General features: G+C 44.8%; 1 protein-coding gene across 4 annotated transcripts in view; it reads right to left on the bottom strand.

Annotated features, from left to right (window-relative positions):
- ECPAS (Ecm29 proteasome adaptor and scaffold) overlaps positions 1 to 17,472 on the bottom strand; it is a 90,873-nt gene that overhangs the window by 13,708 nt on the left and 59,693 nt on the right. For all 4 annotated transcript variants that reach the window (XM_019490725.2, XM_059724625.1, XM_059724626.1 and 1 more), the window contains 13 exons: positions 16,487 to 16,632; positions 13,468 to 13,522; positions 12,578 to 12,692; positions 11,863 to 11,928; positions 11,425 to 11,542; positions 9,961 to 10,128; positions 8,146 to 8,225; positions 5,196 to 5,301; positions 4,483 to 4,530; positions 3,465 to 3,586; positions 1,958 to 2,108; positions 1,354 to 1,419; positions 224 to 313 (listed from right to left, as the gene is read on the bottom strand). In XM_019490725.2, the coding sequence (XP_019346270.1) occupies positions 224 to 313; positions 1,354 to 1,419; positions 1,958 to 2,108; positions 3,465 to 3,586; positions 4,483 to 4,530; positions 5,196 to 5,301; positions 8,146 to 8,225; positions 9,961 to 10,128; positions 11,425 to 11,542; positions 11,863 to 11,928; positions 12,578 to 12,692; positions 13,468 to 13,522; positions 16,487 to 16,632 (1,331 nt within the window). The remainder of the gene's footprint in view (positions 1 to 223; positions 314 to 1,353; positions 1,420 to 1,957; positions 2,109 to 3,464; positions 3,587 to 4,482; positions 4,531 to 5,195; positions 5,302 to 8,145; positions 8,226 to 9,960; positions 10,129 to 11,424; positions 11,543 to 11,862; positions 11,929 to 12,577; positions 12,693 to 13,467; positions 13,523 to 16,486; positions 16,633 to 17,472) is intronic.

Raw genomic sequence — 17,472 nt, 5'->3', positions numbered from 1 at the left:
CCATAGAACCCAGTAGCCATCCTCCGCGTCACTGAGGGAGGGGTTACTAGTGACACTCCTGGAGAAAAAAAGAGAATTATGGGCAGACAGATCCAGATATGAAACATTTACCACCTTTGCTGGTGACGGCTGCAACTTCAAGCTCAGAGCAGCCATGATGCAGCCACCCTTTCAAGCTGTTCCCTCTCCCACTTCCAAAGACTCATTAAAATAGCCAGCATACCTTTGTGCCCAGGCCTACTCCACTTTTAATCAGCTCGCAGAGCCTAGGGACCAGCTCACCCAGAACCGACACATCCAGGTACTGCAAGCACTGTGGAAAAGACAAAAGATTGTAAATCTTGAGGAAGAAACACAAGCCTGTGTCAAAACAGGAAAGCCGCTGCTGGCTTATACTTCTCTGTGCCAGCATTTCATTGCACTTACAAATCTATTGTACTATGAACACTAATTTGAAAGAGGCAAGACCAGGAAGGTTAGACCCCATAAAGAGATGGCTAACTTGTTACACCAAGTTACACCAATTTTATACGGTGCCACCCCCTGCTTGAATCAAAACACATGTATTCAAGTGCTAAACAGGCTTTTAAATATTTTAAAGAAAATATTAAATTAAACTACTATACAGGCAAATCAGCGTTTGGAAAGGAGAAGGAAAAATTTTGGTGCAGACTTAAATTTCGCAGAAGGTGAGCAGAAGGAAACCCTGATGGAGCAGTGATAATATATCAGTACCAGACACCAAGAAGCCAGCTGGGCAAGAAAACTGGTACTGGATCTAAATGCCCAAAGCACCAAAAACCACTGGAAAGAGAGAGGAATGGACAGAAAAAAACAGAGTTTTGAGCCAGTGTTCAAGAGCAATTACTTCAGCCTCCCTGCTTGGGAGGCCTACATCAGGAGCAAGATAAAATGTGTAGTTCTAAGGTTGATAGAGATAAAAGGTGATTAGAGAGAAGTAATTTGCTTCAAAGAAGTTGAGAAATCCCTTCTTTGTAACATTCAATCACCCCTGTGCCATCTGTGGAACATCATAAGTATTCACCTTTATGAAGGTTCTCACCTGGAGTTGGCTATCATAGGTCATGATAGCTCACCCCAGGTGAGAATCTGTCCACATGTCTGCATTTCGGTTACTAAGGATGGCAGAGGGGGCGGAAGAAAAAGTTTGGGGGGTGGGTACATGTGTACTAGGGAGTGAAGACAATAACTAAAACAAATATATGAGCAAAAGACTGCACTGCAGGAGATATCTGACAACCTGATAAAAGCATAAAGAAAAACTTCCCATCATGTGGCTACTTAGGTTATTACTAATCTTTACTCCAAAATGGGGTTAAATCAAATACCTACCATATTGATTGTTTCCATCATGGGAGAGGATTTAGCAGCACTGAGTCTTGCACTATCCATTGCAGTCTAAAGAAAACAGAAAAGACCAAGCAGGTTCAAGGTGGAGACAGCAGAAAAGTATTCCACTAGAAATGCCCCCAGATTTCAACCTCACATGGAAGCTGCTTCCACACTAACTTAGATGAGTGTGCATTTCCAGACAAACACAGGCAAGTTGTAATTTTAGCAGGCTAGGAATTCTTCTTAAACTAAACCACATCTACTGCAGGGAAGGTGCAGGGCATGGGGACACAAGAGGATGAAGCATCCCTATTTTGGGTAGTGTGTAGGGCTCATGCCCAGCTTGCCCACCCATTGTTACTTTTCTGCTTTATGCATTGTATGTTTTAGGAACAATACTTGATCTCTCTCTTGTTCTTCAAATGCATATCAACAAAAGAGGCAGTAGATTTGTTAGCTAATTCCCCTCGATACCCTGCTATGTCTCTGCTTCAGAGCCACTGATTTTTGGTTTAAGGCTATGGAAGATTCTGGTTTAAGGCTGTGAAGCTATAAATCTTTGACATGCTACTTTGAAAACATCTTTCATAGTTGTGCCACTTACCTTTTCCTGCTCCGTGGCACGGAGACTCAAATAATTGAGAACCTGGGGTTCTAGCACGCTCAAGGACTCCAACAGGGCAGGAATAAGTTTTGGTGCATGAGGTTTCAGCATAGCCCCAGCACTTTTGCTGATCTTCACAAGAGTGTTAATGCTGGAAGAGTATGGAAGAGCATATCACTACAGAAGCCTGCAGAGCTAGTGAGTTAAGAAAGCCCTTTCATCAGGGGTAGCTTGTACTCTTTACAACGCTAAGCTAACAAAAGTCTGAATTCAAATCCAGGTCTCAGTTTCGAGTGTATCTACAAAATGGAATTTTTCTGGCTCATTTTTTGATGCAATCAAGATTGGAATTGTCCTCAAGCCTGTGCTGATACTTCACACTGTTCACAACATTTTACCCTACTATCTAGCACATCCAAAATGCTGCAGATAGGGAACAACTAAATTATGAAGTTAAAAAGAGAAGCTACATGCCATGTCAGTTCAGAAATACCACACATGCTGTCTCTCAAACACGTTCAGTTTGCATACCCTCCCTCAAAACAGTTATTTGCCAAATAAGGGTGAAGGCAATGTCACTTGAGAATCTGAAAGGCAAAGTACTTTCAAAGCTTCCCCAGCAGGGGGAGGAGGGGGGGGGGGGAAGGAATCAAAGATTTTACATTTTGTTATTTCTTAATCTGGTCAGATGATAATACTGAGCAGCATTAAATTATGTTTGCAAAAGGCAGCTCTACTTGAAACCAGATGCCTGTTTAAGGCTTCATTTACTCTACTGGCAGAAAAATTACCAAATGACAACATTTAAGTGCATGAAGTTCTTTTGTCTCAACAGATCCTGGGCTGTTACACACATTTAGATGGAAATGCAGATACCCACGAGATATGCAAAACTAGCATAGGGAAAACTACAAGACTATGATTAAGAGGAAGGAGCCACAGTGGGCATGAAAACACAAGGATAAACTTGCACGCTTATGAAAAACGATGCGACGCAGTCTTTAGTATGCATGCAGAACAGACATATTTGCACTCTGTAAGGTCCTGTGGGGGAGTCTTGCACACAGAAAACTGCACCAATGTCAGTTTACTTCCTGCAAGAAAGGAGGAGAGACCCCTCCTCCCGAAACCTGCTAATATTTGAACCTGTGCTTCTGATCCCCTTCACTGGTTCTCTCCAGTGTATTTTCACAACCATTTCCTGGTCTTGCAGTGACAGGTCTTCATCTCCCTGTTTTACCTGTGGCAGGTTATGGTGTTCTTGATCTTTTTGGACAATGGGCCTGGGAGTTGTGTAACAGGGCTGTTCATCTAGTTTTAAGAACCGGCTGTACAAACACTTGCACAGAATGGTTTAGATAGGGATGATCCTGCCTTCAAGTAGGAGGTTGGACTAGATGACCTCCCATGGTCCCCTTCCTACTTTCTCTGATTCTATGATCTTCAGAGAGACTAGAATGCCTAAATTCAAAAGAACCCCAAAGGAATCACAAGCTACAAGACAAACCTGAGAGCCCGGACTTCAGACACTGTGCTCATCATTCCTTTGTCTAGGAGGCAAGGCAGCAAAACAGCTATTGTTTTCTGGCCTGCGGCTCCTTTGGAGGGGTCACACATTTTCACACATACCTGATGACATGTAAGAGGGAGTCAGTGACACACACCAAAATTTTCATTCCAGATAAATCTAATGCCTCTCTCAGAATTAAAAGCAATATGGATCAACACCCCCCTACTCCTGCACACACACAACCGAACTCAGACTGCCTGTACATTTCTGTAAGAGAAAACACTGAAGGCAAATTCTAGTCAAGCACTCTACCTATGTTCTCCCTTAGGGTCACGGCAGGCAGGAATTGTATTTTTGCCCACATGCAGAGATGGTGCTTCACAGACCCTCCACAGCTTGATAGTATCTGATGAAGCAGGCTGTCACGTATGAAAGTTTATGCCTTTCTAAACCAAATAGTCTCTAAGGTGTTACTCTCTTCTAGCTTCAGCTTGACTTAGTAATGGTCTGAATGAACAAACATCTGCAGAATAGACTGGGTCAAATGTTCAGTGAGAACACTAGCATGTCCACAACCAGAATAGCTTCTGGAACCTTAAGAAAGGGCAGCAAAACCCTCTTTGGCCAACTATACTGGTGCTAGGCAAACATGTACCACATTCTGCCCATAACACCTCCCGTTAAGTCTGATGCTCACAGAAAAAATAAGGACCCAAGGAGGAACAGAATTCAGTACTTTCCTGCAGCAGCTGTGTAAGACTTAAAATGTCAGATTGGTTCAATCCTGGTTTCCTCAAACAGAACTCTGATGGATTTCAACAAGCCCACTATATTTACTTTGACTAGGTTATAAAGTGCAACATTGTACCTTAGTACAATCACTACTCATCTGAGAATAACTTGTAAACAAAAAGTCACTCTTCAAAAGGTGCAAACTAACTATAGTATAACACTATGTAAACCGCAGCCCTATATGCAAGAAGTAGCTTTTTTTTTTTTTTTTTTTTTTTTTTACCTTGCTTAAAGTTTTCAGGGCTAATTCTGCAGCCTTTCGTACAGACTCCTAAAAGAAAAAATGCCATTTTTATTTAAACGTATTTTGCCATTATTTACTTTCATGTTTGAAAGTATATGAATTTTTAAACACAAGTATTAATATGTCTTGTCCGCAGCCCATAATTAGTTACCTTTAAAAGGCCCATCTGTGTCTGGTCAATCTATCATTATCTGAGCATTTAGTTACTACAGTGGTAATTCATAATTGTATCCCACATAAGGTTGTCTTGTCATTCTGGTCACCAAAAGTATTTCCCATACTCCAAATGACCCATGCCATTAACATTGCCTTGTGTCACAGTGAACAGGTACATCACCTTAAAGCATCTGTGCAGCCCTGAATGGACTGCTCCATCTACTGCAGCATTCTGCTGGATCAGGGCTGCAGCATTTTATAAGGCCAAGTTTAATAGGAATGAAAAGCAACATCAGCTTTACATTCAGCTTCAAACCCACCAAAGATACATATAGAGAATTTCCCAATTCAGGGGCTTGAACTGGACCACTGTCAAGGATTTGAAACTCCCCTAGACCTCAGTGGAAGCTGAGAGACTTTGCTAGCTATCAGGATCAGCTTCCAAGCCAGTAAAAGATTCTTCTAAGGAAATATTTTCTTACCACTTTCTTAATAATTCTGTATTTCACTAATAATCCAACAGGAAATCTGATTACCTTAATGTCATCTTGCACTTTAAATAGCGTTTCCCAGATCTCTGGAAGTTTGTCAATAATGTCATCCAGCGGTCTTCCTCTTAACAAATCATTCAGCGCTAGACAGCTGCAGACAGTTTTTTTTTTTAAGACATAAATCAGTTCAACAAGGGCATTTCAGTAATTCAAAACATACCACCACCACCACCAGAAATCTCACATGACTTTTTGTTTAAACCTCAAAACAAGGCATCTTAGAAAAAGGGTTGGTCCTTGGAAGAGAAGGTGCAATTCCCAGCTACACTAAGGCCCATTTTTCACTACTATGAAAAGGAACTTGAAAGTCAGTATAAATACAATTTAAACCTCCTTCAAAGTCCTTTTCATGGTCAGGCCAGGGTGTAACAGTCTTAGTGTAAAGGAAATTCAGGCTCCTCCAACCCCCCCAGGATAACATACTGAATCACAGAGCCCTGCCTCATTCAACAGATATCTTCCTATTCATCACTCTAAATTTCTTACACCCTTAACTCCATTGGATCTGATTTGATTTGACCCTCACTTATAACTAGGTAAATACAGTGGTGAATCAGAGCTGGTAACAACTATTTGCTTCTTTCTCCACAGCACCTAGCCCTTTATTCAGTATGTACCTGCTACACTAGGCATTTATAAAACAGAGCACATACTGCAGTGCAACACAAAAGCCTAGGCAGTGCAGCCTACTTTCAGCTAGGACACAAGGAAACTTTGATTACAGAAACTACCATGTGTGTAAAACTGAAGCTTCAAATCCTTGTAAATCACTTGGATCCCAAGTGAGTCCTTACTCAGATAGCAAGAGACACTGTTCTTTACCCATAGGTCAATAATTTAAGCATCACAACTCTTTACAAAAGACTGCAATCTTATGTAATATAATATTTTAAAATGCATACAATTTGGGAAAGCATGGGATATTTATGAAGATGGGAAGAAGTGGGATTATTTAGTCTAGAAAAGAGAAGACTAAGGGCAGGATTTGATGACAGTTTTCATATACAGTTGTTATAAAGAGGATTGTTGTAAAGAGGATGGTGCTCAACTGTTCTCTGCATCCACTGGAGACAGGACAAGAACGGCCTTAAATTGCAACAGAGGGAGATTAGGTTGGATTAGATTCACAGATTCATAGATGCTAGGGTCGGAAGGGACCTCAATAGATCATCAAGTCTGACCCCCTGCATAGGCAGGAAAGAGTGCTGGGTTCAGATGACCCCAGCTAGATGCTCATCTAACCTCCTCTTGAAGACCCCCAGGGTAGGGGAGAGCACCACCTCCCTTGGGAGCCCATTCCAGACCCTGGCCACTCTAACTGTGAAGAAGTTCTTCCTAATGTCTAGTCTAAATCTGCTCTCTGCTAGCTTGTGGCCATTATTTCTTGTAACCCCCAGGGGCACCTTGGTGAATAAAACCTCACCAATTCCCTTCTGTGCCCCTGTGATGAACTTACAGGCAGCCACAAGGTCGCCTCTCAACCTTCTCTTGTGGAGGCTGAAAAGGTCCAGGTGCCCCAGTCTCTCCTCCTAGGGCTTGGCCTGCAAGCTCTTAACCATACGAGTAGCCCTTCTCTGGACCCTCTCCAGGTTATCCACATCCCTCTTGAAGTGTGGCGCCCAAAACTGCACGCAGTATTCCAACTGCGGTCTGACCAGTGCCCGATAGAGGGGAAGTATCACCTCCTTGGATCTGTTCGTCATGCATCTGCTGATGCACGATAAAGTGCCATTAGTTTTTCTGATGGCTTCGTCAGAAAAGCTAATGGCACTTTAAACGATTAGGTTGGATATTAGGAAGAAATTCCATCTATGAACGTGGTGAAACACTGGTTACCAAGAGAGACTGTGGTATCTCTGTAATTGGCAGTTTTTACACCACATAGGATAGACAGAATTTTGTTGGGGATAGTTTAAATAGGGATGGTACTTCTTTGTGTAGGGGTTGGAATTAGATGACCTGTAAGAAGGGTGTTCAACACTTGGCCCCTGGTGCTGTGTCATCTGTTCCAAGGGGCTCTCCACAGATCTGAGATGCGCTAGTGGCTAGAATGGGCGTGCAGGGTAGCACAAGGCCTGATCCCCAGTCATGTGGGGAGACAGTGCAGTCCTGCAGGCCTGATCCCATTTATCTGGCCCATGGGGCCAAAACTATGAGCACCACTGACCTTTAAGATTCTGTAATTCATAATTTAATTCACATCTTATCATTTTATATATTGAAATAGATACTCTGACTACTTCCCCCAAAGCTACAAAGCAGGTTTTGTTCAAACTTTCAAGAACAATGTAAGTTTATCTCTTGGCAGATAAAAGACCTGGAAAATTTCACCCAGAAAGGCAAGAACTGGGAGTTATACGCAATTAGAAAAGACTGTCTATGCAATCCCATCATAGCTGCTGCAAGTATTCCAGCTACACTTATTCTAGACAGGATACAGTATCTTACTGAGTCTGTCAAACAGGGGGTAGATCAGAATCAAGGGATCAGGTCTGAGGTTTGGATTAGATGGTGTATTTGGCATTATAGTGAAAGTATTTAACTAAAAAGAGTTTATTGCCAGAGCTGTATCTAATTGCACTGTTTTGTCAGCAAGTACTTGTACTATACACCCAAAGATGAGCTATCAATATTCTCTCACCACAACACTAAGCAACACTTCAGGCCACGGACAGCCAAGATCTGCAATCAAAAGTCTATATTTTCAAATAATTTAGCTGTGGCACGACAGAAATCATTGAGACCCTTGAAGGCATGTGTTTGGGACTATGTCATGCCTCAGCACAGTACCAGGATGCTGGACTCTCCAGGAGGTAGCTGGAAGAAACCACCTTAATTTTTCTCACTCCATTCAATAGGAAATAGGATTTCTGAGGTTAAGAATAACTTTACTGCTTTGGTTTTTTTAAGAGTAAAGATTACTCCTCAACAATACCTGGATTCCCTGATCCTCCAGAGGTTGCTGGTCAGGTTGCCAATCAGATCCTCAAGGATTTCCTTCATATACTTATCCACCTAGTAGGAAAAAAAAACCTTGAATATAGAGCTTACAGAATGCAAGTTCTTATTTCCATGCAATTGGTTCTACACACACAGCAGCTATCATGGACTGCAGGATTTCAGCAGTGATAAACAGCTGTCCAGGTCTTTACTTAGTATGTACCCAGATTGAACACCTCTCAAGCATGGTCTTCAGGGAGAAGACAAGACACCTGGTTCCCTAGAGGTTCTGGCCAGAACAGAAGAATACATCCTTGCTGGAGCTGTCCCTGCACAAGTCAAGCCCATCTGGCTTAAGCTGGCCCCAATTTGTATATCCTCTGCTTCAAAGCCTGGAACCACAGCAGCCTATATGGTAGAGGGAAAGGCGAGCCTGCAACCAATTTTCCAGCCAGAATATGGTAGGCAGGGGCACACATGTCTGGATATAGTGAAAGAAGCCTATTTTCATGTCTGAAAGCCCCTCCCAGGATAAATTGACAGTTTCTTATCATGAAGCCACTGACTCACAGCATAAGATTGTGAAGAAGACCCTCTTAAGTAAGACTGTAGTTGCAGCTGGAGCGGGGAGCATGGCTCCCTCCCCCTACCCACAGACAGCACAACTGGAGCCCATGGGAGGTGGGGCAGATGCGGGCTGCTCATTGTGGGCTCAGAGTTCCCTGCCCTGCTGCCCTTTCCCTGGGGCCTCAGGGGCCCAGCAGGCAGGATCTGGTGCTGGCAGACAGGGAGGCTTGATGCCATTGCCAGAAGCCCCATACCAGTTGCTCCGCCATGGTGATGCGTCCCCTGCCCACCTGTCATCAGCAGCAGTGCAGAGTTGTGCCCCCCACTGCTACCAGGTGGGAAGGAGGCACCTTATCATGGTGGCACAGCCAATGAGGGGCTCCTGGCAGCAGCACTGAGCCTCCCTGCCCCACTCTACTGTGGAGGCACCTGGGAGAAGGGCAGCAGGGTAGGGAGCCTCCAGCCCGCAGTGGGCAGTCCGCATCCACCCCCCACCCCACGCACAAATCTAGGCGGCACATGCTCCCCCATGCCTCCTTCCCTGGGAGTGTGCACAGCAGCAAAGAGCCAGTTCCCCTACTGCCCCACCCTGGGATGAGCCACCTGTGGCTCCATCCCACTCCCTGGCCGGGCCACACATTTCCGTCCCAGCCCCAGGCCCCACCATCCTGAGTGGTGCCCCCAGCCCCAGGCCTGCCCCGCCCTACTCTACTCCCTCCTTCACCATAGGGGCCTCAATCTGCCCCCTCCCTCCCCCTCACATAGACTTACTGGGAAGAAGCTGCAGGTGCTGCTCTCCATGCTGTCTGGCTGCCATATGCACGTGTGCGAGCACACATGCACATGGAGCCCCCTGCCCTCGATCACCCTCCTCCTTTCTCCAACCACAAGCAGCCCCTTGCAGGCTGGAACTATATGAAGCTGCAAGGGGAAACATGCTGTTTCCTATGTTTTTCTCCCTGACTAACAAACCACAGGCAGCAACCTTTACTTTTTTTTTTTTTCTTTTAAACAGGATGTTACATGGGTGTCAGTTGTGTGCTGATTGGGCTGCATGTAGCCCACCAGCCACAGGTTGAGAACTACATAGCAACAGAGGATTTTCTCTTTTACATACAGCAAAGAATGCAACTGCCTCTTGAGATTTTCCTCAGCTATTTTCCTTGAAGGAATTCCTTTTGGAGACTCATGGCTGGCAGAAAGCAAAGGATCTTGCGCTCAAACAACTCTTGCATGTACTTACAGCTGATTTGTCAGTGACAAGCGCATTCCAAATGCTGGTCATAGCCTGTCGAATACCAAGGTTGGGATCAAACTGGTAACGATAAAGACGAGGAACCAATTGGGGCAAAAATGGAGCCAGTTGTTCGCCAGCTTTCGTAGCAATCACGTTGAAACCAAAAGCTGCTCCCTAAAACAAAGAACAGACATTTCCTGAAGGAAGTGCAAGCCTGTCTAGCTACCCACTGAGAGCTCAATTCTCTGATCCCATTGAAGGCAACAATAAAGCTCCCACAACTTAATAACATGGGATCAGGCCCCTGCTGCATTGCTGATCCTGCAATTTAGAAACTGTAGAGATAACACAATCCTCCTCTGCTAGCAGGTATTCAAAACCTGTATAAGCTTGCTGAGTAAGTCCTGCTGACTTCTCCTTATAGTAAAAGGTGCCAGCTTGTTAATTCCACCAGGCAATGACAGTCGGGTTGACCAGGGCTGAGGGTGCAGGAGGGGGGGAAGGAGAGGTTGGACCAAGAAAGAGGGAGAGGTGCAGCAATCTAGGGGCAGAGCTAGCAAAGTCCTTCAGGAAAAGCTATATCATGGTCAGGCCTTGGAAAAATGTTTAGATTGGGGCTTGTGTTCCGCTATAAATGACATTTCCAACAAAGCCAAACTCCAGGAAGACGGCACGCATGATCTTGTGCAGAGCACAGAGGGTCTCTGTGAGATAGGACAGAAGCACACCATCTATTCAGTTACTTAAGTACATCATGCTATTTTTAAAGAAAGCCAGTTGTGGAACAGCAGAATTAGAAGGGGCCCCAAGGGCCAGTTAATCCAACCCCTGGCATAAATCAGAATATACAGGGAATAATTAGTCCTCAATCCCTACAAAAAGTTAAGAAAATAATGTATTAGAAATAAAATTAAAATGGCCATGATGTTGTTCTATTAATAGGAATTGTGGGGTTGAAAAAGGGTCTAGTGGCTGTAAGCCAGAGTTTCTTTCTGTAAGCAGAAACATGAGTATTATTTCAGTGAGACTGGTTGACCAGCTAGTGTGCTGGGACCCCTGCTTATCAGTTATCTTGCAACTCATCCCTCCTGTTTAGTAAACTGCTGTTCCATCTTCAATTTTAAGATTTAAGCACTTTGTCCTAGCACAGCAGGACTATAGCTCCAGAAATAGTCAAAAGACAAATAAAACACATTTTAACAATTAGCTACAGAGTGGAATGGAGTGATGATTTAAGCAAATGCACAGACTAGTAAGGATTTGTTGCAATAATCTGGTTAAATCTATCATTCATTTTACTTGCTGGTGAAAGCACACTAGAAGTGGCAATAAAATACAAAAACAAAAAAGCCTTCCTACCCACTATGGTCCAGGTAGAAATTGCACACCAGTTGTTAAGAACTGCAGTTTTCTGTTTGGGTGCTTTTAATCTATAGTTGACATAGGGTTTTGTACTGAAAATCAAATTACCTTTCGGGAATTCCACATTGCATGGTGGTTGGCCAGATTCATGAATTTATAGACCAGATCTGGTTGGCTAAGGTCACTAGCCAGTGAACAAAGTTCCTTGTATGTAGAAAGACCCTGACTTGGGAAGGCAAAAAGGAAAAAAAATAGTATTACTAAATTTTGGTCACAGAAACCACCATAGTAACCAATAACTACCACAGAGCCAAGTCATCAAAATAACTTGGATCAAAAATGGATCAACATACAGTACACAATTCAGATACAATATAAGTGAGCTTTATATCAGTGCTATAGGGAAACAATTACAGTCATTATTAAGGAAGAAACAGGATTCAAGCAATCAAAAGGAGAAACCCAGGAAGGTAAGGTTTAAAAGAAAGGTATGAAGATCTAGGCACAATCCTCGCCTGCTGTATGGAATATCATCACTGAACTTACCCATCCGGGGTTTTGCCAAGAGCTCCCTGAAATACAACAGTTTCTCCAGTCACTTCATGTTTGATCCTGGGAATAGAGAGAGGCTCAGCATTAGCTTTTTCATGCACTGTAGGCAAAAAGGTCATATTATACACAGTGAACATTCAGAAACAAATGAATCCATTTTGCTCTATTAAACTAAGAAATTACTTATACTTGGGTCATAATGCCATAGATATTTACAGGTATGACCAATGCACACCACAAGGAGTCCATTACCTTTAGTTATGTAGAACATTAGGTGCATGTTTGAGAAAGGTCAGGGCTTTACCAAGCAAGTTAAAAACAAGTGAAAACAGATTGTATATGGTTGCATTTTAATTTCTCCCAGGATCTGACTCCACTTATCATGGCCAAGTATACACTTAGGCCAGGTGACTATCCCCATTTTAGAGGACCAAATACCATTTCCATTTGCCTCTTGGTCCCAAGGCACCAAGACAAGCCCCCTCATGTACCAGTGTAACATCTATACCACTCAGCACTGCTTAATATGCTAAGTACAAGAAGCTCCTGCTATCACTCACTGCGATACATATATGGAGCAGATGTGAGCTGACTTCCACCACTCCAAAAAACTGATCTTCTCTTACATAAGAAATGTATTTCTGTGTCCTGCCATGGATGCACAAGTGCAGAATACTTGCACAGCCTTGAAGTTCTGAGCTCACTGTACCTTTTCCCGGTCATAAGTGTATCGACAAGCGTAGTGACTAGCTCCTGCTGGTCTTGTTCGTTGCCTAGTTCATACACTAGTCCAAGACCTTTTGAAGCAACATCTTGACTAAGCTCTGCAATAGATTTTATAAAATACACACAAAATAATAAGTATGAAATATTGAGAGCCAATTAAAAGTAGAAGTTATAAAAACATGAATTCCATAACATGGTTAAAATGATATCACTACTGCCAAAAACACCACTGGAAAATAGCTGTAGCCTGGCAACATATGAGCTCTATCCCTGGACAGGATGACATGTTGCATGTAAGTTTTCCCCGCTGGCTGTTCTGTAGCAGGGAACATTCCAAGGGTTGCCTATATCTTTCTGACATCAAAGAAGCTGGGACCTGGTCCAGAGCCCAAAGTTAAAAGAAAGAGTCCCTCTGGGCAGCATTCCTTTAGCTGACTCCGTGTGCACAGATGGACCTTGGAGCAAGGCCTTAACTGACTGACACTGGGATCAGCCAGAGGTTTCATCTATCTGGATACAAGTAGAAGATCAAAGCACTGAGCTCAAACCAAAAAAATAAGCAGGACCACCACAAAAGTCTCCTCTCTTATGACTTGCAGGGGAGGGGGCAAATGCATGACTTCCAAGGCAAAGTTTCTTGCTGGAATGCTGAGGTAGAAACAAAGGTACTATTTCAAGTTTCTACAAATAGAAGCATTGTAAGACACTTGCTTTTAGAGCAAAAATAACATTTCCACATATGCTTTTCACTGATGAGTGATAAAGAAGTGTTAAATTACTTTATGCAACTAAAGTTGCATAGCAAAAGTCTTGGCTCTTTTTTTTTTTTTTACATTACTAAACAAAGACCCTCATGGATACCATACTACTTACCATCATTATCAGACAGAACTGAAACAAAGGCATTTTGAATCTCCTTGAGATGAGACTGAAACAGAAACAGACAAAGCATATATTTTTATTCCACATTTTGCCTCCTTTCAATTTTGTCTAAAAGGTTCCCTAACAAAACAACATAGAGGCTATTTTATCTCTGTTTAAATTTGAGATAAAGAGACACCACAAAAATTGCACATATTGTCTGAGATGTCAGAAAAGGTCAGTCTTAAGTTCAGAGACAATACTAACTTTTGTAGTTGCACAGCACCTTTTTTCCAATCTCAAAGCAACATACAAAAGCAGTGTATTCATTGTTTGGATAGAGAAGCTACAGGAATAGGGGAGTTAAGTACCTTATCTAGGACCACTCAGAGAGCAAGTCAGAAACGAAACCCGCATCTCCAAACTCTCAGCCCTTGTGCTCAAGTTGCCTCCTTCACAATCCAGTATAGGAGGAGAAGTCTTAGAAAACAACCCCCAAGGCAGAGTAACTTCCTGGGTTTGAAACTTAATAAAACTTAGGACCAAGTAGCACTTCTCATCTCAAAGCACTTCAACCATCATATAGACAACTTTGCTTAATTGCAGACTCCTCTGGATGAAAGATGGTAGCCAACTGGCTCATCCACACAGATCTTGGTTTTCTCTGCTTAAAAATTGCAAAGTCTCTGATTAAAAACCCCAAAATCTGTGATTAAAATGAAATGCCACTAATTATATAGGTAATCAGTTGAATACAATGTTTTATTGACATATTTACAATTTTAAAACAATTTGTAAGCCTACCAGTGCCTCAATCATTATAGTAAAATAAATTCTAAATGCCTATACATTTTGGCATTTGATTTTGGGTTTTTATCATGGAAAAATCAGAGCTCCCCATGCCCCCTTCACTCACCAGGATGCAGGTCCAACTGCGGCTGTCCCCCGCCCATGCTTTGTGGTGCTGAGCAGCCTTAATATGCTGGTGCCCTGCCCATGCCATTGCCCCTCACTCCCAAGCCACAGCCCTGCTGGTGCCCCTCACTACGCCCCCCCACTCCCCAGCCCTGCTGGAAAGGGCCTCCAGCTGACAGGGCTACGAGGCCAAGGACACAGGTACACAGTCCCCTGCCCCCTACAGCAGTGCCTGAGCCCTGGCTGCCACCCGCAGGAGGCAGTGGCTGCTGTGGCAGAAAGGAGCGTGGAGCCTGGCTCCCCTTCACCCATAGGCAGCATGGCTGAAGTGAAGCCTGTAGGGGAGGTGGGGGGGTGGATGTGGGCTGCCCACTGCGGACTCGGGGCTCCCCACCCTGCTGCCCCACCTCTCCGGGGCAAAGAGAATCTCTTTCACAAGAAGAATCCTTTAAAAATTCTACTAACACCAATTTTCCTTCTCTCAAGGTAACAGCTAGTTGAAGCCTTTTCCTCTAGCTGTTATGCAGACTAAACTCCCACTGACTTCCGTCTAAGTCAGGCTTGTCCAACATGCGGCCCGCCAAGGCATTTTCTGAGGCCCGCAGTGCTACGACAGGAAAGGAAAGTAAACACTGTTTACTTTTGTTCCCACCCCTTGTCCCTTCCCCAGCCCCTCAGCAGCTTCTTCATGGCTGCTGAAGCGCTAGGGAAGGGACAAGGTTCCCACACTCACCACATCAGCTTGATGTTGTTGATGCGGTGCGTGTGGGAAGAGGAGTAGCCATGTGCCTCTTGGGACAGGATGAGCCCAGCTGGAGCAGCAGGGGGCTGCAGCCCAGCCGGAGCTGAGCCCAGCCAGAGCAGCACTGGCCAGCAGAGGCAGCGGCGGAGCCGTGTGCCGCTCAGGACGGGACAAGCCCGACCAGAGCGGCAGGGGCTCAGCTGCATTTTCCCCTGCCTGCACTAGTCAGTCCTGAGCAGCACAGCTCCGCTGCCAGGTTGGCACCAGACAGCAGAAGCGGCGGTGGAGCCGTGTGCCGCCTCCCGTCCCCAGCAGCATGTGGGAAGATGGCTTCAGCCGCATGCCGCTTTTCCTGGCTGGTGCTGACGTGGCTGGGTCCGTCCCATCCGGAGCAGCATGCAGCTGAAGCCAGCTTCCCACATGCTGCTGGGGACGGGAGGAGGTCGGCCAAGTCTGCACCAACCAGCAGAAGCAGCAGCAGAGCCATGTGCTGCTCGGGACGGGACGAGCCTGGCCAGAGTGGCGGGGGCTCAGCTGCATTTTCCCCTGCCTGCACCGGTCAGTCCCAAGCGGTACATGGCTCCACCGCCGCTTCTGCTTGGTGATGCTGACCTGACCAGCCTCCTCCCGTCCCCAGCAGCACGTGGGAAGCCAGCATGGGGGGGCCTCAGCAGGCGGGGTCCTGGCGTGACCTCTGCGGGGTGAGGTGGCGGGAGCCGGTGTCTGCCAGACCACATGTTCTGGGCTCACAGCGCTGAGGCCACCGGGGCTGCGTGTGCAGGCGGCCAGGCACCACGGTGAGCAGGGCCGTGCGGGTAAGAGGCTGCGGTGCAGCGGCTGCCGTGCTCCAGCCCCGCTCAGGCAGTGCCAGCTTGTGGGGCTGTGCTGCTCGGGGGATGGAGATGTGGAGCTATTTAATTCTCCCCTTCAGTCTCTGGGGCAGTAGCTAGCTGGATGCAGAATGGGTCCCTCCTGCCCCTGCCCACCAGCAGCTACCATGAACCTTGCAGTAACAGGCAGGTGCAGTAGGGCTACATAGGCAGGGTCTCTTTGGCCCAGGACAGCGGGTGTTTGAATATGGCTCGCCGGCCCACTGGGTGATAAAAAGTTCATGATTCGGTCCCACATTCAAAAAGGTTGGACACCCCTAGTCTAAGTTAAATGCCTGCAAAGGAAGGACTAGATCGCCAGTGGGCAATACTACCCCAAGAACATGGAGCAAGCAGGTGTCACCTGGAAATCTTAGAGCTATACAGCTGAGGCACAGTGAGAAGCAATGAGATGAGGGAGAAGGAGAAATGAGGGGATAAGAGGAAAGACAGAAGGCAAGAAAGAGAAGCAGAAGCTGAAAGTAGGAAAGAGGTAGGTTTTCACCTTAATTTCTTTGTGCGTGCTCAGCTTCTTCACCATTGATAGCAACCAGATGCAGGCTGCCTGCCTGACATGTGGGTTAGGGCTGACAATATGCTTATTCAAAATGAGGTCTAGAACCCAGGAGACCACGTCATTTACTTTCACATCTGGAAAAAATAAAGATGGGAAAAATGACTTTAAAACCAAACCTCACATGCAGTTTCATATAAATCAACATATAGACAGTCCTTTCTTATACAGGCAGTCCTCGACTTGCAACGTTTCGAGTTACAATGTTTCACACTTAAAACGTTTATAAATTGACACCGTTTCAACTTTACAATGTCAATTTTGATTTAAAATGCTTGATCCGATGTGACGCCACGCCAGCGAACAAGTTCGCTGTGTCGCTCATCTCCCTGGAGAACATCTGCCCAAACTTGCTTAGACATTTTCTTTAAGAAAGCAGACAAGACTCCAGAAAAACCTGCAGCCAAGACTCCTGAGAAGATTCCAGCCAAGAACCCTTCAAAAAGTCCAACCAAGAGTCCTTCAAAAAGTCCAGCAAAGTCACCTCAGAGAAGTCCATCTAAATCAATATGATTGCTATTTACAATATAAATGCATTAATGTAGCTGTATTACTCATCTATAATTGATTACAAAATTATGGGGTATTTTTGGTGAAAATAGGGTATCAGGCCTTGGTTCAGGAACCTCCAATCCCCCATTTATAACATTATTTCTTATGAGAAAATTGGTTCCAAGTTGCAACGTTTCAACTTAAGACATGGTTTTCAGGAACCAATTGTGTCATAAGTCCAAGGACTGCCTGTACTGTAAATACCTAGTCTGAGTCTTCAGTACTCAGACAAAGCTCTCAGAGTCATGGGGAGTTTTGCCTGGATAAAGATTCAATTTGGAGAGATTCAATGATTTGGCCATAGACACAGCTTTATATGTTTTTTCTACGTACCTCGGGTACCAGCCACAGCTTGTGAACGCTGA

Source organism: Alligator mississippiensis, chromosome 3 (genome assembly GCF_030867095.1).
Source record: "Alligator mississippiensis isolate rAllMis1 chromosome 3, rAllMis1, whole genome shotgun sequence".
Lineage (NCBI taxonomy): Eukaryota > Metazoa > Chordata > Crocodylia > Alligatoridae > Alligator > Alligator mississippiensis.
The sequence above is the reverse complement of the archived record's forward strand: the minus strand, read 5'-3'. Positions and strand labels throughout refer to the sequence as shown.